This window comes from Crocuta crocuta, unplaced genomic scaffold, assembly GCF_008692635.1.
Source record: "Crocuta crocuta isolate KB4526 unplaced genomic scaffold, BGI_CrCroc_1.0 scaffold55, whole genome shotgun sequence".
Taxonomy (NCBI): domain Eukaryota; kingdom Metazoa; phylum Chordata; class Mammalia; order Carnivora; family Hyaenidae; genus Crocuta; species Crocuta crocuta.
This window is the reverse complement of record NW_027530512.1, coordinates 1763107-1788532: the sequence shown is the minus strand read 5'-3', so window position 1 is coordinate 1788532 and position 25426 is coordinate 1763107. Positions and strand designations below refer to the sequence as shown.

The 25426-nt window shown below is 42.9% G+C and overlaps 1 protein-coding gene across 1 annotated transcript in view; it reads left to right on the top strand.

Annotated features, from left to right (window-relative positions):
• The window catches only part of RAD51B (RAD51 paralog B), a 562898-nt gene that overhangs the window by 489914 nt on the left and 47558 nt on the right, over positions 1–25426 (top strand). The window contains exon 9 of the mRNA XM_077767229.1: positions 19405–19508. Within this exon, the coding sequence (XP_077623355.1) occupies positions 19405–19508 (104 nt within the window). The remainder of the gene's footprint in view (positions 1–19404; positions 19509–25426) is intronic.

The following is a 25426-nucleotide window of genomic DNA, read 5'->3' as shown; positions in this document are numbered from 1 at the left end:
TAAAAAATTATTGATCTGACACTCTTCAGACATGATCAGGGACCCCCTGGGACCAGCACTGGGTAAAACTTAAAAGAGAAAATGTACTATGGCTGGAGCCAGTCTATGCAGAGATACAATTGCAGTAGGTTGAACTGGAGATGGGGAAGGGGTGTTAGAGATCTTTAGTCCTACTCCCTCATTTTTCATATGGGGAAACTGAGGCTTAAGGAGGTCACAAATGGAGTTGGAAGCTTACTTTGATGTCTCATCACCTAGCCAGATGTCTGTACTCTATGATGTGTAGGGAAAGACAGTGTCTGAGGAGTGATCAGGGAGAGCTAGACTCCCTTAAACTAGTGCAATCTCTCTGGTAACATCTCAAGCCTTACCCTTCTTTGGGTCACCCCACAGAAGACTATTGATTCATCTTTCCTCTCTCCTCATCTTGAGATTGTGATGATGAGAGGAATTTGGCACATTACCTGATTGTATTTAGAAACTTGGCCTTCTGCTGGAGAATTCAAAAGTTTAGTTCAGGAAATGTTCAAAAGATGCCTTTCTCCGGAATCAGGTGGTGGAGGTCAATTGTTATTAAATATATGAGGCTTTTTTCCTTCTTTCTTTCCTTCCCTTCCCTTTCCTTCCTTCTGTCTTTCCTTCCTTCCTTTCCCACTTCCTTCAATTTCTATGGTATTCCTTTTTAACTTGTTTCTGACAACCTCTTAATCTTCACATTTCAAGTTCAGTTACATTTCTGTGGTCATAGATGTATCAGTTGTTGAGTCTTCAGTATCACCAGATGCAGAGCTTGCCCTTTTGAAACTCTTCCGGGATCAACCCCCCTTATAATCTGTGTCCAGGCAAGAAGAATATTCCCAATTCTTTGGGGACTGTCTTTGCCTTGAGCAGAAGTGGGGTCTGAATCATTACCTAAGAGAGCTTTGTAGATTGTCACAGTTGGCAGCCTCGGGACTTGAGCTAATCCTGGAAATTCCTTAACTTCCCAGAAAAAAGGTTCCACAAGGTCAACCTGAGGTCCTCAGAGAGAGCAGATGGAATAAAGCTTACAACTAGTCACTTCTACACCTGGACTTGGAGACTGAAAAAATTATACCCATTTGGGGGGATCATCAAGCTTTTGCTTCTCAGGAGATACCTGTTCTCTACTTCTTTTTCCGTGTATGTGGGGGGAGGGTGGGGCAGGGAGAATGCACTGCAGTCACTGAAAGAAAAGCGAGAAAATGTGTTTACTCGGTTCCCATGGTGAATGCAAGGGAGGTCAGGCCAATAGAAACAACTGAGATATTACAAAAATGTGTTTCTTTCTGGCGGCGGCTCAGTCAGTCCTTTCTACCCAGTCACTATAATCGGCTCGCCACCCAAACTCTTTCCAGGGTCATTATTCTGGTCGCGGGGGCTGCTTCCCGCAAACAAATGTTGGTTTTACTAAATGTCATCTCTCTCCAACTTTCTTTGGGGCAAATGAAAAGTATCAAAGCAGCATTTGGGGCAAAAAAGCTATAAAAGGTCAGAGAGATAAAATACTGCAGGTCTTCTAAAGACTCAGGCATATCTGCCTCAAACAACACAGATTATGAACTATGAAACCACCTGTAAAATCCAGTTTTAATTAACTTAAAGGCACATTGGAGTTTTTCATTAAAATGAAATTGTGTTTAAATGGAAAACTACCAAGACAGTACATTGCAGCATTGTTCACATGGGTTTGGGGATTGGCAAGTGAATCGTGTATTTAGAAAAAGCAAAGCAAACCTTCCTCATTTTGGGGCCTTCTTAGCTTTGGAGGACTTTTCATAGATCCCCTGGAATGTAGGGAGTGCCCCTAGGTAGGACCCAGGCACGGTTCAAAATGTATGCAATTCTTTTTATGCCCCTTCCAGTCTTGGTCTTGCTCCCTGCCTGTCTCCATCTCTCTATAGCCTTGGCCTTGATACCCCAGGACTACCTTTTCCATTTCCCACCTTGCACTGACTGATTTGATTCCCATTCTCATTTGTGTGAACAGTGGATAAACAGAGAGCATTACATGAAGAGACAAGGACGCTATTTCAGGCTTACAAGACGAATGAAGCCCACGCATCACAAGGGGCTGGTAAAAACTAGAACCCCTCTTTTGAAACTCTCACTTGACTGGTTATCTAAGAGCTGAAAGGGACCTTCAAGTTTCTCCAATCAAAACCTCCTTCTCCTAAGGAGGACTTTGAGATCAGAGATGAAGTGTCCTGCCCGAACTAGTTAAGGCTATTCAAGAGGGGCTTCTCCATCTCAGCTCCTGCCCTTTCTCCTCTAGCTCGTGCCCCAGTTCTGCAAACCTGTTGATTCCAACACAGCCCACAGCTAGAAGGCCCTGCCTTGTCAGCAGAACATCTTTACCAGCTGACATAGGACATGTGCGCATTCGGAGTCAGGAGGACGGCTGAGTTTTCATTCCAGTTTTGCCTCTGCTTTGTTGGCTTAAACGAGTCACTTCTTCCTTTGTCTATTTCCCCTATTGGTAAAGAGAGGATAATGAACCTTTCCACCTATCAGGCTCACTTGAGTGTTATAAAGAATAATGAGGTGATATTTGTAAAGTGCTTTGAGCCGCTGGGAAAGAGGAGGGGTGAGTTCAGTAGAAAGCATTATTAGCTGCAAGCACTTATCAATTGAGCTGTTTAACAATAGCAGAGAGTAAGAATACTCAGAAATGAATTCCAGGGACTAGCCCTGCTTTGAATTTAGGAGGAGGATTAGTGGGGACCTAATAGGTATTCCACTTCTCCAATTTCTTTAGTGTACCGTCAGACTAGGAAAGGTAATTACATTCTTCTGTGTCGAATTCAGCCTGGAGTTTCAATTGGGATGTCAAAGTGTACTTGTCTTCTATTCTCATACTGAGGCTGTGTTATGTTGTGATTGTTAAAGCCCTGGGCATCTTCTATCCCCCGGGGTAATTTCATTTAGAAGCTATACAAAGTAATTTCTATGCAGTGGCTGGACTGCTGTTTATAAGGTTGATTAGTGGAGCTTCTAAATCCAAAAGTGCCTAGGGAGCAATTTGGATGAAGCTGAGAAATAAAAGGCAAGGTCTTCATCATGGGGTTGATCTTTTTTTACTACTCCGCTCCGTGGGAATTTTCTTAGAAACTCAGATGTACATATGGTACAAAACACGGGGCTTGGTGGCCGCTGTGGCATCCTCTTGCTTGTGAAAACAGAGATCTAGCCCAAGTAAAAGTGAACTGGCCAGGTCACTATATTTAGTTAGAGTCACCTTTTATCTTCCCCTCCTCTACCAAGGGTTCGATGAGAGACGTTTATGGGGACCTGAGACATGTGGGAAAGTTTCCAAATGACCCTTCTGATGAAGGATCTGTTTCTCCACACTCATACCTCACTGTTTGAAGGCCCTGAGCCCCGAGTTCAGGTCTCTATCATTGTCAGGGTCAGGGAAGCAGAGAGAAGAAAATCAAAACCAGAGAACTGTTTTGAGGGCGTGCAGCTCTCTGAGGGCCCACTGGATAATGGGCCAGGAAGAGTGTGGCTCCCTCCTTAGTGGGCAGGAGCAGGGCTAAATTTTATCATCATCTCCTGGAGGGTGTAGGGAGAGGTCAAGAGGTTATTTGAAACAATAATTTTCCTCATCAAAATTATATTAAGGAGCTTACACCAATTGCGTCTTTGTCCTCTGAAGTTTATGGGCCTCTTTGTAATGGCTGCTTCTCAAACCCTTCTCTACCCCCCAAATCCTCCCCCCTCGCCCCGCCTTTACCCATTCTCCAGGCCTCCATCTGCAGGGGCTGCCTGTCGGACTTTCCCCTCCCAGGAGCCTAGAGAGCCTGCACTAGTGTCGCTGCAGTGGCGTGAGAGTTTCCAGTAACATCCTCCAGTGGTGCAACCACAAGCAACAGGTGCATAAGCAGGCCCTCCAGATGCCCATCCTACACACACACATGAACACGCGTGAACACACGTGGGCACACCCTGGACACTGGAGCCTGCTCTGTCCCCCCCCCCATCATCCCGCTGTGTCCTGCAAAGCCCCACCGTGAACCCTGCACCTCTTTGGGGGCTGACTCAGACCTCTAAACAATTCCTGGATTCCTTCCTTCCCGGGTCAGCCACCAACTCACTTTCGTGTTTCCTCTCCAAATCCCTTCTCTGCCCTGAGACTCCATGAAATAATATGGGATTTACTTGGCAGGATTCTCTGACCTCCTTCAAAGACCCAAGTTTCTTGTTTATTGTAGTTTGAATGTCTCAATCCTCCAAAAGCATTTGGAATATTTTCTTCATTTCCCTCTCTCAAGGTATCTATTTTGTCCCAGACATGCCTCCTCCCCCAGTGTGTTTTCGGGGAAGGACGCCGAGTCTTCGGGCCCCAGCTGCTGCCCTTTCCTTCACCTCTGCCAGGGCACAGACCGGCGCTGGGCTGACCTTCCCGGGCAGGCCAGAAGAGAAGGCTGTGGAAGCCCGCACGCCCCCCACTGTCCCTCCCTCTGTGGCCACAGCTGCTTGCCCTCCCCATTCCCCTCCCCTGCTCTTTTTCTCAGTGAGCCTCAGCGCCAGTGCCCCAGTGAGCCGCTGGGAACAGAGGTCTGTCCCCTGCACTGGCCTCGGCTCCCCACACTAGAACATTCAGGCGTCAATGGGAAACAGCAAGATCTGTCAGCATCGCCCCTTTCTTCTAGGCTTTGAGGGCCACATTCTCCACGGCCATCTGTTCCCTTTCACCTCTCTGGACAATGTTGCTTTTTAAAGCCAGCGATTCTTCCTCCTTTATCCCCTCCTCACCCGCCTCCCTTTTTCTGTGCCCCCTCCCTTTCCCCCCTCATGTCTCTCTTTCCCAACCCTATGAAATTAGCCTCTCTTAAGAGAAAATTCGCCCTTCTTCCACATAAAGCTGTTTTGCAATCACTGTGGGGTTTTCGAGTTTTTATTTTTAAATTTTTCCGAAGGGAGAGCTTGCTACTTTTAAAGTTTGTGATTGTCTTGGGGGTATTCTTTTGATGGGGGGGGGGAGAAAAACTTCTCAGTCGTGCAAAAAGAAAATACAGAGTAATAATGCATTTTACATTCCTGCTGGCCAACACTTGTGTCTTAAAAGAAGGATCCCTCCCTTTCCTTCCCTAGATGATCAGTTTAAGGAAACTGTTGCACCCTAAAGGTCTTTCTGCCGTGCCGTTTATTATTATTTTGCTGTTGCTACTATACTGTTGCTGTTGTACTGTTTTTAATTTAGAGCGGGGGCTGCTAGGAAGTGGGTACATGATCCCTTTGGTCTTGCGCAGAGCCGTATGCGGTTAGAGAAGTGCCTGGTCAGGCCGGGAGGCCATGATGTCCTCTAAGTGAAGCAATAGATCCTGAGGTTCAAGGAGTGTCCGAGGAGGGGCATTTGTACCAGTACTGACCTGTGACTAAGTGTGTGACCTTAGGCATGTCACTGTCCCAAAGAACAGTGATGATAAAATCTCTCACTAAAAAAAATGCTTACTATGTGGCTTTTCTGTGTGTACTATTGCTCTATTTCATAAGCATGATGAGTCTATGTTAATGTCCTGAAAACTCTATGGGCCACCCTGGCTAGGGAGGCTATAATAATCCACTGCTGGGGTCACACTTAGCTGCTGATGTGGGAAGTTAGGGACAGCAAGGACTCCCAGCCCTGGCTGCTCTTCAGAGTCATGGGCAAGGCTGGAACAGAGGCTCAGGGGCTCTGACTGTCAGCATTTGAACACTTACTGGCTACACAAATGTGGGTAAATTTTTGTCATCTGTAAAATAAGGGCAATAATAGCATCCAACTTCATGTTACTGGGATGACTAAAAGATTTTATCATGTAAAGCCCTTGAAACTGTTTCTGTAAATGTTAACTATGATTATTGACCCCCTTCCTATCCCACAACCATATTACAGATGACAGAATGAGCTAACTGTCTTCCTGTGGTGTTTTTCTGATTCTATCACACTTACCTTCTGCTTTAGTTTTCATTGTAGAGTTAACATTGAAAAAAGACATAATGTAACTATCAATGGGATTGCAATGATGATGAACACAGCAATTCTACTTAGAAATGTCATAAAATATAGAAACATCCTAAGATATAAAAAAGATGTATAATCATGGCCTTCTGGCAAAGAAGGTGAACCAGATGTGGAGATTATAGTCACGGAAGGAAAGCCAATCATGATTTTGGCAACCAAGGTTATTTTACATATTTTCAGCTGGAAATCTACAGAACCTGGAGATTTATTTTTCTTTGGTATCAATTTCTAGAAACCTATCATATGACTAAGAGCTTCCCAACAATAGGGAGAGAACATTATTAAATTATGCTTTTCTAGACAGGCATAAATGACTCTGAATAAGAAATGAGTTTACAACTTAATGAGGAAAGGCATAGAGCAGAATATCTAGAAAACGGGGTGAGTTTTCTCTCCCAGAGAGGGAGATGAATGGTCATTCTTTAAATACTTTTAAATGGCCAAAAAAAAAGATTGCAAGAAGTGACTAGTCAGGTTGCTGGGTTCAAATCCTTGCTCTGCCACTTAAAGGGTGACCTTGGGCAATTACTTAGTCTCTCTGTAGCTCAACTTCCTTCCTTAGAAAATTGGTATGGTAATTATTCCAAAATGTTACCTTGTAATTCTTTACTGTAACATCTCGTAACAAGTGATGTCTGAGATATGGGAAGGTTATACCAAGTTGGTGGTCTTGATCACTTTGTTAAATCTGATCATTTTCAGCAGACCCATAGTTCTGTCCACTTTCTAGATAAACAATGGCCTTCAAGGGAAAAGGAAATTGCTTTGCTTAAGAACTCGGATTTCACAGATGTGTGCTGACCGCCTGCTGCCACCAAAACCAGTCCTCCCCTCCACCCAATTAAAATAGCCCTGGTAGCATCAGCACATTTTGTTCATCAGTTCCCTCTCCTGCTATGAGGCTCCTGCCTAAAAATACTCAACTGGACTGCCAGGCGTTGGGGCAGTCTTGTGAGGGAATACTTGAGGAAGTTAAAGCAAGGTCGTCCCTGTTGCCTAAAATTCCCCCACACCCAGGCAATCTGCACATGACGAGGACATTGCAACTTGGGAGCCAGAGGCCACTGTAAATTCCAGTCAAAAATGGAATTTTCTCCCTCTTCATGGCCCCAGTTTGTTGTGAGCCTTATGGTGGCCTGACAGGCATGGAGGAAGAGGTGTGTCCGTGTGCACACCCCAAAAAGGGAGAAGTGCAGCAGCTTCTCCTAGGCTTGAGGCAGGAAGCCCAGCTCCAGATGTCAAGGAAACACAGGCTGAACTGAAGGAACCTGACAGCCCAGCTGAATTCACCATTGTGGGAAAAGACACCCAAAGTACCTTTGGGTTCTTGTCTAAAACTCAGGGTGCTGAGGACCCAGGGATCGCCTCACCAAACTACTCACCATTCTGTTTCTGACCCCCCACCCCCTCCTCACAGCCTTCAGGGGCAACAAACATGTGTGACGCCATTCCATTCCCTCTCATGCATGAAACCATCCTGATTCCTATCATGATCATGCTACTTCCCAAAGGGGTGCTTGAGATGGGGCGGGAAGAAAGTGTAACAATAAATCTTTGCACTCCAGGCAAGGTGATAATTAAAAGCATTCTTCACAGCAATGTACTCTCTCTAATGCTGAAAGGGAGGCAGCTGGTCAGCAGAAAGTCCTAGCGTGCCTGGGCTCGGGCCTCAGCTCTGCCTCAGACTGGGTGGGTTTCAGTAAAATCGCTTCTTAGTCTATGAAATGAGAATGGTGATTCTGCTGAAGGTGTGGGATCGAGAGTAGCAGCATACTAATGCACCTGAAGTTGAATTTGTCAGATGCGTTCATGCACTCTGGAGTTTTCAGAGCACCTCAGGGCTCCTAGCTCCTGCCCCACTTGGTTCTCTCACTCCCTCACTTGCGTGCACTCTGCTCCTTTTCTCACTGAAGAAACAAAGGGAAGTTCAGACTCTGAAAGCTGAGCTGTGTTTGGTGTCTGAAAGAAATACAGGTCAAGGAGCCTGACTGACAGGGGACCTTAATGAGGGGCCCTGCCTGAGTGGGGACCTGGGCCCCATCACTAGCCCCTTCCTGTTTCATGCCGCGGGCCGTCAGCTGCCCCTCCTCCACTTTCTGAGTTAGGTTTTCGGTTGCTCTCCTCTGACAACAACTCCAACCAGATGAGTTATGGCATTTCTAAACAGTTTACATCTCTTCTCCATTCCCCCTTGGGAAGTAGGGTGGGGAATAAAGTCAGCAGATAGGAGTCTTAAAAACTGGGCCAAAGGGCATTCACCAGACCAGTGTCTTCCGCTGATGAAAAGGATGTAGAGCTACATGACAAGATATGAGGTGGAGATTTTGTTAAATGCAAATGCATCCATAACAGTGCATGGACTGTTCGTGGAGTCTGAAAAGCCTATATAATTGCAAGCAAAATAGCAAATGCCTGATGTGTGATTTTTTTCAAACTTTTAACATAAATAGGGATCATCTGGGAGAGCCTTTTGAAACTGCAGACTCCTGAGAATTGCCGCTCAGAGATTCTGATTCATTAAGTTTGGGATAAGGACAAGGCTTCTACATTTTAAAAAGTGGTTTACCTGGTTTAGGTTATTCTGATATATAAACAAGCATATGGAACAGTGCCCTAGAATTTCTCCAAAGATCCAGTCCTATGTCCTGATTTTATATCAGTGACCCATGTCAACTTTTAGAGTAGGTCAACCTGTATTTTCACAATTGTATTTTATTTATTTATTTATTAAAAAATTTAATATTTATTTAGTTTTGAGAGAGAGAGAGAGAAGCAGAGTGTAAGCAGGGGAGGGGCAGAAGGAGAGGGAGACACAGAATCCAAAGCAGGATCCAGGCTGTGAGCTGTCAGCACAGAGCCCAACACAAGGCTCTAACCCATGAACTGCGAGCTTATCACATGAGCTGAAGTCTGATGCTTACCCAACTGAGCCACCCAGACACCCTGAACAGTTATATATTTTTTTAATTTTTTTAGTGTTTTATTTATTTTTGAGAGAGAGAGAGAGAGAGAGAGACTGAGTATTAGCAAAGGAAGGGCAGAGAGAGAGAGGGAGACAAAGAATCCCAAGCAGGCTCCAGGCTCTGAGCTGCCAGCACATAGCCCGACGTGGGGCTTGAATTTGTGAACCAGGGGATCATGACCTGAGCTGAAGTCAGACACTTAACCGACTGAGCCACCCAGGCACCCCGTTTTATTTTTTTTTAAGTAAGTGTTCAAACCTACAGAAAAGTTTCAAGGAGAATATAATGAACTCCCATACATGCTTCACCTAGACTTCTAACATTTTGCCTGTTTTTTAAAATCTCTCTTATATTATTATTATTATTATCAACTTATTTTTTATGATATGAATTTATTATTGTTAGCTTTGCAAAACCACTTGAGATTAGGCTGTGGATATCATCACCCTTCATCTCCAAATACTACAGCATTTATCTCGGAAAAAGAAGAACTTCTCTTACATAACCATAGTACAATGATCTCACCCAGGAAATTAGCACTGATATAATAGTATTATCTAATATACCAGTCATAGTCAAACTTTGTCAGGTGTCCCAATTATGTCCTTTATGGCATTTTTTTTTTTTCTGATCCAAGATCCAATCCAGGATTAGACATTAAGTTGAAATGCCTTTTTGTGTTAATGATTTTTTAAGCCACTGATGTTTTCACAGAAATATTTTTCTTCAAGAATCTATTTTCTGATGAACAACATCATTTCTTTTCCCTCTGTCCTTATTGCTTGCAAAGAGCCAGTGATACATTGCCAGCCTGAGCAAAAGCAGACTTACCTGGGCCCGATTCTGTATCAGTTAAGGCCTTGGGAAAGGCCCCTACCTCCTGGTCCTGGGTTTGCCTTGTGAGCTGACTTCCCAAAGGCAAACCCCATGAGTGTTAGTGTATCCCCTTTGCTCTTCAATCAGGTGCATTATCACCTGGCTTACTCATAGTCCAGACTGGTTTCCTGGATTTGCAAAGTGACCGTATATTACTTCACTATAGTTTAAATCTCCCCAGGCAGAGTGGCTGATAAAGGATATGACACTTTTTGCCCTTCCTAGATTTCTCCAAAGGCAGTTGGTTGAATGCATACCTCTGAGGGTAATTCCCCACCTCACCCCCCAGCAGCCAGGACTATAAATAATCTGAAAATCAGAATAAGTGACTATAGTTCTTCTGTTGTGGTGAGAAAAGAAAAGTCACCTGAAAAAAAATATCAAGCAATGAAAAAATGAGATGGCCATGTATAATACCAAGACTTCACTAGAATTCAGCTCTGGAACACTCCTGCTTTCTGAGATTCTACTATGAGTAGAAAAGCAAAGCTCATACTAAGATGGTTGATTCGCATGATTTGAAGAAGTCACTTAACTACAGTGAGCATCTAGAGCACATTGCTATGGAAGAAAACCCATTTCACATAAGCATCTTCCTGGTTGATGTTCAATTAAGCCTGAATTCAGAAAGAAAATGCCTCAGATTTCCATGAATGGTTGGATTTTTGTTTTCTTTATTTGCTAGTATTCACTTAAGAATAGTATGCATTTTTCTTTAGTGAGTGAGTTTATTTTTAATTAAAGAGTTCTTTTCAAAGGGACAGGAGACCTAGCTACAGGTCTCCATTCAGGATCCTTCCCATGTCACATCCCTNCCCTTAAATGGAAGGTAGCAGGAAGAAAGCTATATTGGAGAAAGGGTTCAGAGGCATGGCCTCCTGGGGTATGTTGGAACCTGAGCTGAGTAGGAGGAGATTAATTCTTTCTATGCAGACACCCTAGTTCTGTTCTTCTCCTGCCAGTTATTGTTGTCATGGCTATCTTTGAGGACTTTCATGATTGCCACGGCAAAGATAGCAGATAGGTCCTGTGCAATATCCCTTATAGAACATTTGGTTGGTAAATTAGACGAGTTCTAGACTGACCATTTTCTCGCAGGGTGAGCACCCTCAGCCTGTTCTAGAGATTTCCTACATGCATCCTGGTTTGCCCAGAAGAGTCCTGACTTATCTATGTCATCCCAATATAGTTATTAAAATGTCCCCATTTCATTCTCAGAAGTGTCCTGTTTGGATGATAACTTATATAACCATACTAAGACTCTGGGAAACTAAGTTCGTTCTCCCCACACAAAGCCAATGGGGTTGTTTGAGTGGTTTGTGCTAGTGCATACCAGTCTTTATCCTGGTGATTAGCTAACTCTGTTTCTCCCTTCTGCTGCGGAGGATTAACCCATCCCTAACCCTTGCATTCCAAAGGCTCTGAGTGCCCCACCTTTTCTGGTCTTCTTCACATTTCTAACCCTCCTCACTAACGAGTTTTATCAGAAAGTGGATCCTAGGTATATTGAACAAGTAAAGACTCTGGCCTGCATTCACATCTAGCCAAGAAACCTCAGGGATGACATTTTCTGCTTTACCGAAGCGAAGCAGCCTTATTCTATACCAGGCCAAATGCCTTCCTCAGTGCACAGATGATATTGAGGCAGTTATTGTGTGGTTTTATGCCTCAGATCCTTTATTTGTAAATCTGAAAGAAGGCTAATAGCTTTAAAGTATTTTGAGAATCTCAAAGCTCAGAAGATTATAAATAACAAAAGATATTTTTTTCTCATCTAAAATGGCAGCACAGATACTGCGGTTACTTACTTAATAGATAGCGTGTGTTCCCTGGGCCATTTGCAGCTGATGGGTTTTTTCCAGTGCTCTATTTATAGAGCTAGGTCAGAAATATCACTTCCGTTGGAACTTGACCTACAGACCATTGTCAATTTTAAAAACCTGAGGAAGTAGAGTGCACACTAAATACAGCTGGTTCACAGGTTCAGTTAATGAACCACAAACCCCCAAGGAAATTAATTTTGCTGGGGGATAGATGTCTGAGCCTGTCCCAGTCTCTTTTATATATACCTTTGCACTGTGGCCTCATGGAGCTTGTCAGCCATCTTGAATCCTTACTCCAGAAATAGCCTGTCCTAAGCAGACTTCTTCCCTTTTTATACCCCATTCATCCTCTTCAACATTGCTTGCTGAAATTAGGGCTTTCTGCATCAAATAAAATAAAAGCTGATGATAACAGAGGTAACTTAGGCCACTGAGAAATTTAGGAAAAAGCAGATTTAAAGATTTCCCTACTTCGTCTTTCTGTTGGAGCTAACCAAGATTCTCAGTCACTTCCCCAGTTCAAATGAATGACTCAACAACAACAAAATATATGCTATAGTTCAGCAACTTCCATGGGCTTGGTTTTAAACAGGAGAAACTGAATTTAATGGGTGATAATCCCCTTTTAATCCCTACTCTCTCATTCAGATTCCCATCTTTAAGCTTTGTTATTATGAAGTTGTGTTTGCCAGGACTTGGCCACTGGCCATCACAAGTTTACCCATCATAAGGTTTTAGTACGTAGGATAGGCTAAGAAAATCCCTAGTCAGGAGGGAAATCTACTCTTAGAAAAAGGACCACATGTCTGTACTCTCCTCAGGCTTAAATGGGTGCTAGTTAGGGTATAGCCATTCAAAGATCGCACATGGAGTAGAACATTTTCAAACTTTCTGGAAAAAGTGAAGTCCAGAATGAGGAACTAATTTCTTGTCATTAAAATGCCATAGATTCAAAGCTCTTAGCATAGGCAGAAACTTTTGAGATCATTTCCAACAACCCATTGTCATGGGTTAGGAAACTGAGGCTCAGAGAGGTGAAGTGATTGCTCATTGCTGAGGCCTACCCTTATGTTATTTGTTACATCACTCTCCTGCTTCCCCCTGGTCTCATTAATTAAATTCAGAAATAGAACTCCAGGGTCCTGCCTTGTAGCCAGCAGCTGACCATATGTTGTCATGCATTATACAGAACATGCTTTAGGATGTGAGGACAAAGATAAGAAAGAGACTGTTAATTCTGATGTAACATGCCATCTCTTTCCTGAACTTATTTCAGTTCTGAAAGATTTATAGATTCTTTCCTTCCTTCCTTCCTTCCTTCCCTCCTTCCTTCTTTCCCTCCCTCCCTCCTTCTTTTCTTTCTTTCTTTCTTTCTTTCTTTCTTTCTTTCTTTCTTTCTTTCTTTCTTTCTTTCTTTCTTTCCCTTCCCTTTCCTTTCCTTTCCTTTCCTTTCCTTTCGCTCAATAAGTTGCCTTTTATCTAAAGGGACAGGAGGGACCAATGTTCAGAATATCCAGCCCTCTTAGGCCATGAATTTTTCCTCCCCACCCTCCCTGTTCTTGGAATCAGTGCTTTGTTTATACTTTCATTATTTTTAACATGGAAAAGTCTTTTAAAGTTGATCCTTTTGCTAGAGGACAGACACTTTTATGTTATGTACTGGAGATTCAGTTTGACCTCCCAGAAATGCTTAGCATAGGAGTCATAAATTGAAATGTTTTCAAAGAAGGAGCTTCCTCATTGAAGGCCCCTCAACAGGCCTCTTCTAGATACTGACACCGGTTGGTACCAGAGGCCCATTACTTTTTTGGAAATCAAGGCTACATAGCAACCTGATTATCCTCCTCCAGGCCGATTGCACGAGGCCAATGCCCTGTGTGCAAAACAGAGAGACAGACAGCCCCTGGCCTTGTGAGAAATGTATCTTCATAACTAACTCCCTCTCCAAAGCAGTGGGGAACTGGATCCAACAGATAGTGTTCATGAAAGATACTCCAGAATCCAAGTTCTGTCGTTTTAACCATTTCATTCCTGAGCTTTCCTAGCTTACCTCATTGTTAGCAAAATTTAAAAATGTAGAAGATGATAATTAAGCTTTCTTTCTCCCTAGAATTTCATCATCAGTTTTGATCATCATTGTACATATCAAATATCTTCATCTAAGAGTCACCAAGAGCCTTTGTTTGCCTAGAGGCAGGAATTATTATTCACATTTTACAGATGGGTAGGCCATCACATGGAAAGAAAACTTGCTTTGACTTACCTAAAAGAGTCTCAGAGAGTGGAGAATGAATGTTCCCACTGTCTGTTTTAGAGAGACCTGACTTCACTGTAAACAGATTTTCTCCATGTAGCTTACCCGAATACTTCTACAAGCTCAATCCTGTGACGATGAAAAAATCCCCAATAATGAAAATATTTTCAAAGCCTAGTTCACTTATTTGATTTTTCTATTTGTATTGAAACCAACCAAATTCCAGTACAATGAAATCATACTGCCTTGGCAGGCCTAAATGTCAGAGTCATCAAAAAGGAGAGAGGGAAAAAGTGCCCTAATTTTTAGAACTTCCGCTTAAAGTGAGCATAGAAAAGATTCACTTATCTATTTCCTGACCAATTAGGTCATTGGGCAGGAAATCACCTTTTTTGAAAGGCCAGTAAGCAGATTCCTTCTACCTTTAATTTCCCATAAACAGCATTAATGATTATTTATGCCAGCCCTCTCATAGAAACGTTTGAAAATCAAAAGACATGAGACCACTGGATTTTCTAGTTGAAAATAAAGTTACAAATTTATAGTAACTGACAGGCTCCCCACCTCCCTCTCTCCCACTTCTCTCTCAAGTAATCCTACCACCTATAACCACCCTTCAGTTGTTTTCCCATATTTGAGATCCTATTAAATGAAATAGCTTTCCAATGCTGACCAGAGTTTTAAGCCTCCAACCAGAGAAGGTCAGTTTCAGACTACCTGATTTACATGAATCAGGTGCTGGGCCAGTTGAGGGAGATTAAATAACTTGCCAAGCCAGGGCGCGCATTGTCTTTCTGGAAACCCCTTGCCCTGGGTTATCATGAACATCAGAACAGAGGAAGCTGATTGTGGAGCCTGCGTGACATGCAGATTCAGATGAGTGATGAGATGCTCACACTACGTCTCCATCAGTGTCTCCCCAGAGACAGGCCTTCAGGCTCTTCAGGCCCCTCCTAAAGCCCCCCTGGGCTGGCAGAATTGCAGTCTGATTGACATAATGAGCCTGGAGAAGGCTGATTAGGGTAATGGCGAAGATAGTCTGCCTGGTTTGTGCCCCGGCTCTGCATTAACCAACGACATGACCTTGGGAGCGTTACTTAATCTCTCACAGCCTTAGTTTGTCAATAGGGGTGATGATATTACCTACCTCATAGGTGGTTGTGGGGATCAGAAAAGATATAACTAAGATATGAAACTCAAACAAGATGTAAGCTCTCCTTATATATAGGGCTCACCTAGTGCCTCTCTTCTAGTGCTTTGAAAAGATTGTCTTTTCTTATCATTAACTTTCAAGGCCTCCTGTTACTGCTCTTGTGGTGGCGTAATGTTTGTAAGCATTCCTGAATCTTCTAGATTTTCTCAAGCCACTCATTCAGATTCCATTAGAAACTTTTCCGTGGTCATTTGCACTTGTTGCCTTTAGTCAGGACCTGAGCTTACCTGTCCGGAAAGCAGCCAGTATACGGAAAGTAGATGGATGCTCTCTTATACTGGCTTAGGGGCATGGCATTCTTTAAATAGTCACCACTGGCCAAATGTGGCTCTGACCCCTGATAACATCTTCCAGAACCTGGGAAGTGCCTATCATTTTATTGTCAAAAAAATGTTTTTTGAGTGCTTAGCTAATCAACAACTCGTAATTATTCACAAGTAGCTGTCTTGTGGCAAACTTGGAAGTTCAACCTTACTTCATCCTGTCACTTAGCAGGCACTTAGCAGGCTTCGGCAGTTTGCTTGAAAATTGTAAAAATGCCATTAAGTTTAGCTTAAGCTAGATAAAATTAAGAATGTAAATCTGCTGCTAAAAAGAATATATAGTAACATGGCTCAAAATTTAGTAGGAATAACTTACTATTTGATCAGTATTTATTATCTTCTGTGTGTCAATGACACAGGATGATTGAGGCATAAGTTAAGTGATTCAGACATACTAGCATGAATCAGGCATGGATTTGACCCTTTTAAAAGTATGTATCAGAAGACGGTGGAATGGCATGAGTGAAATAAAGTGTTATGGGAGTCTAGAGGAGGAAGATGTTATGTCTGTGATGGCCAAGGAAATGGCACGCAGGAAGTGGTATCAAAGACGACATATGGACCGAAAGGCATTTCAGGTATGGAGGGGACATGGGAAAGAAGTGATTGAATTGGAGCAAAGTCTATTTGAAGTGGAATGGAGGGAAGCAGTGTAGAAAGGTAGATCAGGCACAGGCTAGAAGAGCCTTGAATGCCAATCTGGGGAATTTAGAACTATCTGTGGGCCCTGGGAGCCATTGAAAGTTTTTGAGCATGCTGATCAGAAGTGGCAGGGCAATGTGCTTAGATGTGTACTTGGGGAGGTTAATCAGGCAGAAGAAGAGAATGGACTTTAGTGGGGAGGATCTGACAGCAGCATGGACAGCAATTAGAAAGCTCTAGGAGCCACCCTCAGGTGAAAGCTAATGTGGGCTGATCTAAGGTTGGGATAGTAGGAATGGAAGGTAGGGAATGGATATAGGGGAGATTTTACAGCTAAATCAGTAGAACATCACAATTTATTGGAACTGAGAAGCATGGGAGAAGGAAAAATTTAAAAATGGAACTGAGGCTCGGAACCAGATTAACTAGAAGGCCAAAGAAAGAGACAGGAAGAGTAAGTTACATGAGAAGATGTGAGCTTGATTTGAAGATGCTGAAATTAATAGTGCTGCGATTCATTACATCAGTCTTGCAGTTCTTGTTAAAAATGGAGGAAAGGTGCCGAAGCCAGTCACAGACTGAGACAAAGGCTACAAAATCATCCACATCAGGGTGACATCCTTGTCAACAGTGAGGACATCCATATGGAGCAGGTGTTGCAAGCGTGGTGGGAATGAGTCATACCATATATGGCTCATAATTATGTTCATTTGTGTGTTTTTAAAATTTTTTAAATTAAATTAGCATTTTAAGATCAGGAGATTGTACTTTTTAAGACATGGCTTCTCTTTTCAAAATCAAAAGATGTGGCTATGAACTCATTCTGTCACATGATAGCAATAGCTGGAACGAGACAGGGTCTGCAGCCTTGAGGTCATGGATGGATTGTCTAATTCAACACAGTCTCCACTACTCCCCATCATCTCCTAATACTTAATATTAAGCACAAAGCAGAATAATAGTTGCCTAGGGCTGGTGGGCAGGAAAGAGGTGCTTGAGGCCTATATAGTTAAGGGGTATGGGATTTCTTTTTGAGGCAATGAAGTATTCTAAAGTTGATTGTAGTGATGCTTGAACAACTGTGAATATAGTAAAAACCATTGAACTGTATACTTCGGGTGGATTGCATGATGTGTGAATTATCTCAGAAAAGCTGTTTTACAAAAATGCAAAAAAGAAAAGAACAATCAGTTGCTATTGCCTTTTGCAGGGTTGGTTTTCTTCTAACAGAAAATATTTCTCTGTTAATATGTCTCTGTCATACTGGGGAAGATGAAAGACAAGAGGGTTATATATTTCAAGAAGAATGGAAGACAGTGTATCTCTTTGTGGTAATAAAGAATTCCTGCATTTTAATATGCAAACACCTGACCTCTTTATTAATACACATTATCTTCCTAGCCACTGAAGGCATTTCGGTGGTAGGAGAAAACTTGGTCATGGCCCAGCCCCTGAGGTCCACCCACAACTAGGAAGAAATAGAGAAGAGAAGCAGAGAAGGAAAAGAATACTCCACATGGTCCAGAAAGCAGTATGCCGAAGGAGGGGGAAGCTTGATCAACTGCTGACAAGAGGTCGAGGAGGATGGGGACGGGAGGTTACGGGAGACCATCCAGTGAGAAAGCTTAGAGAAGTGGGACCAGAGAGAGACACAGGCACAGATGACAAAGTGCCCTGGGTGCATTGTTCAGGAGTTAGTATTTCCTCTCAGTACAGAGGGCTGCTGCTGGAGGAGTTTAAGTAAGGGAGTGATGCGATCACATGAGCACAGTCTAGATCATGTGTTTTCCAATTAGTTTGTGTATGTTTTGACTTATGTTCATGATGAAGCAAGGTCACCCTAAACTTTATCCTTCCCTATGCTAAATTCTTCATTCTGAAATTTTCAGGCTTGTTGAGGTCCCAGTTGTTGGTTTCTATCTAATTCATTCCTGTACCTGCTTGAACCAGAGAAAATGTATGGTTGGTGTTATCTAACCCAGGGGCTTTCAACCTCAGCACTGTTATGTTTGGGGCTGGATAACTCTTTGTTATGGGGGCCTGTCCTGTGTCTTGTGGGGTGTTTAGCAGCATCGCCAGCCTCTGCCCTCTAGATGCCAGTAGCTCTTCCACTGAGACATTGCCAACAAAATCACCTCCAGCCTAGAACCACAGACCCACATTCATCTGCCATAATATTTGGGCCCAGGGGTGTAAGGCTATGCAAAGCCACCCTGAAAGATGACTGAGGGGTGAAAATCAGATGATACAGTAGGCAAGCAATGAATGAGAAAAGCTCAAGACCTCATGTTGATTTAGCTAATTCAGTGGACTTCAGCCCCTCTGTTCTTAGTCTCCTCATTAAAAAGAGATGGCATCTTGTGGATACAGGGCAAACGAGATGTCTCACTCTGCCCCCCACTAGGGCTAAGATTCCTCCCATGGCCCAGGGCCAAAGTGGGCACAGGAATTCAGAGGAGACCTCAGGATGTGCCAGATGTGATGGGGGACTGGCTTCTAAGTGGTGAGACTCATGGGCCTGCCTCTAAGAAGGAACAAGAGGAGGAGAACAGGAATAGTTTCTTTCCGGTGACATTAAGAGAGATCTGCAAAGCTCTGGGGATGTAAGGCAGTAGCTGTGGCTCAACCTGGAATAGACTAGAAACTCAGATGAATACTTCAGATCCTCCCCTTTATAGGAAAGTCTTAGAAGGTGAAAGGATGTTTCTCTGGGGATAAGGATGTCTAAAACAGTTGAGACATGAAATGGTTAGATCTTCCAGAGTGCTCTTCTGGGAGGTGTGTGTGCAGGGGTTGGAAGGGCAAAGGAATTTTATATACATATTCCACCATTTCTACATCATTTAGGAAAATTGAGTTAAGACTCTTGTCAAGCTAAAAAAAAGTCTTACAACTGTTAAACTAAGACTATTTCATATCTGGCTCTTATTCTATGTAGTAGCATTATGCCTTTCTACTGTGGATGTTGAGTGGCTCGATTTATTATTAGCAATGGCTCCAAGCTGCCTTGCATGCAACCTCTCACTGATCTATAACTCTGTTATCTTTTAGCCCAGTGGTGGTCGCTTTGGCTGAGGCTGAAGGAAACTCATGCTGGTTTTTATTTTTAGTCTCATGTTCCTTAACCCCTCTCCTTCTTCTCTAATTTGTCAACTTTTGTGGTCATGAGCTGAGCCCCCCAGTCGTCTCTAAGCAATGAGCGATGACTGGACTTTTGTTTATGTGAAACACCATTACAAGAAAGGGCATTCATAGTCATGGCTTTGCCCTGTTTCATTTCAGGCACTTGTGGATCCAGCTGTGTGATGGCTGCCCTAGGAAACACCTGGAGTCACAGTGTGAACACCCGGCTGATTTTCCAGTACCTTGGTTCAGAGAGAAGACAGGTGAGTGCTTTGACAATGTAGTCTGACTGTCAAGGTCATCAGAGAACAAGATGTATTTAGCAATGTGAGTGTTCATCTTCTGAAAGCATTGGCCACGTTGGCTGTCCTGGGCCAACACTGTCGGGGGTTGGTAAAGAAACCAACATGCCCACCTGCCCTGATAGCTCTTATAATGAAGTGGGAAAGAAGCCGCTCACAGGAAACTATATGTAAGAATAGAGCCCATAGAGTTCATGTGCCTCCTGATATTTGCCAGTGGCTTGTAAGTGACCAAGGTCCACCACACCTCTAAGGGGTCTCAAACTCTCCCATCTCTAAAAGGTGAATGATCATTTCACTTAGCTGGTGTTTGTTGAGGACTAGATAATTTGTGTACAAATTAAATAGGGATGGTGCTTTTTCTTGAGGTTAGTATGCTTTGAAAACTGTAGGCCAGACAGATTCTGCCACGTGATTAAACCACTCCCCAGACCCTGGTTACTTGTGTGTTAACTCCTAAGCCAATAGGTTCTAGGACTGAAAGATGCCAGAGAGACCCCCAAAAGGATGATAGCTCTCTCAGAGCTCTCTGTGTATGGTTTCAATCCTGGCCTCGAGTGAGAATTCCCCACCTTCATTCCAGAAAGGTTACTTTCTACCCCGTTCTTAATCTTCTCTTTCACTCTGAAGAGAGGGACACCACAGTCTGACCCCTTTGGTCAAATGTTTCATAATTAGGGAACTTATTTTCCCCAGTGTCTAATGTCAGCTTTATTCTGTGGTGTAGACCAGGTTCTAGCATGACCTCTCCCACAAGCAGGAGGAGGAAGAAGACAGGGCGATTGTTCCGATTTGCTGGATGGGGCTGAATTCAGAACCCAGATTTCCCCATCTTGCTGAATATACTACAATCCAAGTTATTAACTAAAGAGGCATGAAATATCATGCTGGTGGTCCTGTCTGAGGGAGGTGGCAGGGAGCTTGCCCTTTACCTGCATTAGGTAAATTGGCTCTCTTTCAGGGAGTCAGGAATCATCAGAAACAGACATGAGCCTTTGCCTGTTCCAGACATAACTTTCCGAGTGCCCTTGGTTACAGACCAGAGGATTCTTCTTGGTGTGCTTGGGACTGTGTAAATAACATTCCAGCTTGATGATTGAGTCAGCCATGTTCTGAGAAGATGGAGCTGCTTGTTTTCATTTAGGGGAACATTCTTAAGTTTTCAGGCCCTGGCGTGCTCATTACCTCAGCAATACCTTTTCCCCGATGATTCAAGTATCCTGGGTTCGGAATCCATTACTTCTCTTTTCAGTGGAATGTATCCAAGGATGTTCTTGTAGAACCTAATGACCTTTGGTTTGTACCCTAGGTTATAAATTATGTTACATAAGCCCAGTTTGCAGCTATCAGGGATATCGTTAAGGATTGTCAAGTGCTGCTACCTAAACTCTTATTTAAGGAAGCAGAATTCCTTGTGAATCAGTGTTCCATCCATTCACTTTCATGGATCTTTAACCCCTCTCCTTGACAATGTGTAGTTTGTCTCTGTTTTAGGTTTTAGATAGCACACAATGAGTTGGTGATATAGTCTATTATTTGTGGTATCATGGATTCCAGGCTCCCAGATCCTTGTTTTTACCAATTCTAGCTAGTATTTATTAGTAAATAAAGAAGTTAGAGCCATATTCTTCTCTTCCTTTTGTTTTAATAAAATAGCCAGTCGTTTCCATGTTTTTAATGTCAACAGGAAGTGGCTGGTAGGAAAATGCTATCATTTTATGTCTCTTTGGTAACTGCAGGGTTTTGGTGGTCCTCAATTCTTGGCTCATAAGGTCAAATACAGGCCACCAGTCACAAGAACAAGGAGCACAGTATGGCTGGATCAGTGACAGTCTATCAACTCATATCCTATCAAATGAGTCAGTGATGTTATCTTAATCTACAAAGAACAACATGTTGCTCTCATTGCTAATCAATCAAGAGCAGAGTTAAATGCTTTTGAATCATGTTTTTACACACTATTTAGTAAAATACGTAAATAAAACAGTAAAATATAATAAAATGCTGTAGCAAAGTAAAATATGACCAGTGTTAAAATGGCCAATCCAGGCAAAAGAACTTACACTTAATTAAATCTCTAGAAATGTGCATGCCTTTGGGGACCAGTCCTTCAGTTTGTGGCCTAATAACTAGGATAAAATTTGATATAGAAAATATCTCTCTTTCTGATGAACTTATCTTACATTAGTAGAAGGTGTGCATCATGCAACCTTGAGCCTTTCCTGTGGTCTTACTTCATGACAAAGTAGAGAAACCATATGAAGATAAATCTTTTCTGGGATCTTTGCACAAAACAGTAGCTTCAACTAGTCTTTAAGGCAAATGTTCCAAATAGTACTTCCTTATACACTACTTAGTAGGAGAACATGCCCAGATCATTCTAGCATTGGCAGGTCTATGGAACACCAGCCACCAGGAGAAGACACCAGGTATAGCTCCCCCAACCCCCACCAAGGCACAGAGGCCACTACACCAAGGGATCAAGGACACGGAATGAGGATTATGTTTTATCCCGTTTCTATGACATTGAGCTCTACACCAGGGCTCTCGAATTTGAGGCTTAGTCTGAGATCACAGGGCTGGAAGGAGGTCAGGTCAAGCTGAGCGGCTCTGCGAGCCGATTAAACCAAGAGCTGAATTGTAAAGTCCAAGGGAAGGAGTCCTCCCTGGCTGATTATTTTCTTTACACCCTGGAAACTTGGTAAAATTATATAACCAAGAAAGAAATCTCCTTATCAGGGCACAAGCCAAGTTAATTCTCTTGTTTATTCTGCTTCAGTGTTTGCAAAAACCCTCTTAAGAAACTGGGAAACATTTTCTTTTGGACTAATTTAGTTTTTTTTCCATTTGACTTTTATTTACTCTTTTTCGAGTCGGCTTCAATCCTGCCCCACCCTTTTTGCAACATTTTTATTCTTAACAAAGCCATGTCCTTAAAGTAGAATTAAAATGGCTTCTATTAGGGTTCCCCCCCCACTTTTAGTATTTTGGTCTTTTTTTTTTTTTAATAATCAAAAATATGTTTTTGGTCCACCATGTGCATGATGTGGGAATGCAAAGAGGAAGATACAGTTCCTGCCTTCAAGTCTCTGGCCTCATATGAGAGCTGGTCCATGTGTGTATACACTCATAAATAATCAAAGCAAAGTGCAGGAGTTAAAGAACAAACTAATATTGAAGTGCTGTCACAAGGCAGTGTTTGATTTGTTACCTAATAAGTGGTGAAAATGGTACCTGCTTTGAATCCAGAGCAAGATAAACTCATCAGAGGCACGTTAGTTTTTTTAGAAGGTGGGTCTTGAGTATCACTTTAAATCAGTGTTTCTCAAGCCTGGCTGCACTTTAGACTCATCATGGGAGCATTTACTAAATAGCAATGCCAGAGCCCCACCCTGACTAATTAAATCAAAATCTGTGCCAATGGGGACGGGTACAACTGTTTACTTTATCCATAAAGCTCCCCCAAGTGATTCTACTGTGCAGGCAAGGCTGAAAAACAGCGCCTTAAATAGATAAATGTATGTTACTGAGAAAAGAAAGGGAAGATTTGGGGTGAAGAGAAACAGCAAAAGCAGGCAAATCACACATTCAGAAGACACAGGTTGGGTTTGGCCCTGTCACAAAAGCAGAGGGTCTGTGCCATCATTTATTTGACAAGCCTTTATTTAATTACCGCTTCCCTGCTAGTCACCATGTAAGATGCCGGAGATTCAAAATAGAAGTAAGTTGATGCCCTGAAGTTGTTCACAATCTACTGGGGGAAGGAGGTGAATGTGGAAATGGTACACGCTGCATGGCCATGATGGGTTTGGTGAGCTTGGAGGAGAGGGCGGGCCCCACTGCAGAGGAAGGTTCTTTGGGGGTTGTTGAGGCCACAGCATGTACAACGGATTAGCTGAGACCTTCCTTCAGGAGGCGCTCAAAGTGACCAAGCGGGCTGCCCTGAGGGGCTGGAAAAGGTGAAGTAAGGGTGGTAATACTTGAAAGGAAGATGAAAAACTTGATGAAATATTTATACTATTTCTCATCAAATCATCATGAAGTCCATTCCTACGAACCATATATGGGGGTTATGTAAATTTTCCAGTGCCCCAGAAGTAATGAAGTAAATTAATCCCAACTAAAGCTTCACACCCTCATTTCAACAAACTGGGAAAAGGTGACTTTTTCATACAGGAGGTTTATTTAAAAGGATTTTACAGGGGCGCCTAGGTGGCTCAGTCAGGCATCCAACCTTGGCTCAGGTCATGATCTCATAGTTCATAGGTTTGAGTCCCTCATCAGGCTCTGTGCTGACAGCTCAGAGCCTGGAACCTGCTTCAGATTCTGTGTCTCCCTCTCTCCCCCTCCCCTGCTCATACTTTGTCTCTCAAAAATAAATAAATGTTAAAAAAATTTTTAAGGATTTTATAATATTTTCATCCTTTATTTAGAAGTCACCTGGAAATAAAGAACACTTGAGGGAAGGGGCACCTGGGTGGTTCAGTTGGTTAAACATCTGACTCTCAGTTTCTGCTCAGGTCATGACCTCATGGTTTCGTGAGTTGGAGCCCTGCATTGGGCTCTACACTGACAGTGCAGAGACTGCTTGGGATTCTCCCTCTCTCTCTCTCTTTCTCTTTCTCCCTGTCTCTCTGCCCCTCCCCCACTCGTGCTGTCTCTGTCTTAAGTAAACTTAAAAAATTTTTTTTTAAAAAGAACACGAGGGAAGAGCCTAAGGTACCCAGTAAATTATTGAGGAGACCAATCCTACTACTCAGGCTCCTGATCCTTACTGGAATCCTTGGGTTTTTCTCAAGGTTCCAGGTTGTTTTGCATCTTGGAAGTATTTAGTGTCTCCTTTCTGGTGATATAATTCTCTCAGTATCCATTTTGCGTTTTAAAAGACTCATACCCCATCACTGTGAAGACTTCCTGACACCCAGCCTTAATCAGCCTGCTTTTCCTCCGTTTTGCCCACAGATGCACTTAATACTTGTCTCTGTTCTTGCATGAGTGAAACCCAGATTGTCAGCTCCTTGAGCACTGTGACTGAATATTATTTGTGTACCCTCAGGGGCAGAACAACATTTGACACTTATACAGTCAATACATTTATTTTGAAAATGAGAGAGAGAGAGAGAAACTCCCCATATCCATATGTGAACCCAGTCTTAAGGAAGAAGGCCATATAGCTTATTTGGAATCACTCTTGCCCATAAGAATTGAGTTTTGCAGCTTAATATTTCCCTTAAAGTCTCAGTGATTGTCAATTAGCAAGATTGGCGTCAGACCTTGACAATTATAGCAGATACTTAAAAAGAAGTGCTATATGAATACTGAATATAGGAATATCTTTTTATGGAACCAGCCTGCTGGGGGCTATGGGAGAGAAGGAGCCAGGCTTCCTTTGAAATCCTAGTTGGAATTCCACTGTGTAAGCACACCAGAGCCCTAAACACAGACCCAGACTGAGTGAGGGAGAGGAGTTCTGCAGCTGCTTTCAGGGAATGAGCAGCATGGGGCCTTCGACTCAGGGAAAGGATAAGAAATCTTTGTTGCCATCTTACACGAGGCATGAGTTCTGCTATCTGTACTTGGATAGGCTTAATGGAGGGCTGACTAACTAAAGAAAAGATGAGAAATCTTTTCTCTCTGATAGGCTGAAGGGTAGGTTTGGGGCAAGAATGTCGGGCATACCATCATATTCACCCGAAGAAGGACACTGAAGAGGATGTTTTACCTCATGGAATCAGTTTTATGTCTTGCTACCACTCACAGATTCCTCCAAAGAGGATTTCGAGCTTAGTTGCCTTCACTCAAAAATGAACCCCTTCTCTTTGTAAAATGTTCCAGGTCATCGTGTTTGTTCTGTGTCTTTCTATCTCAGCCTGTCTGCT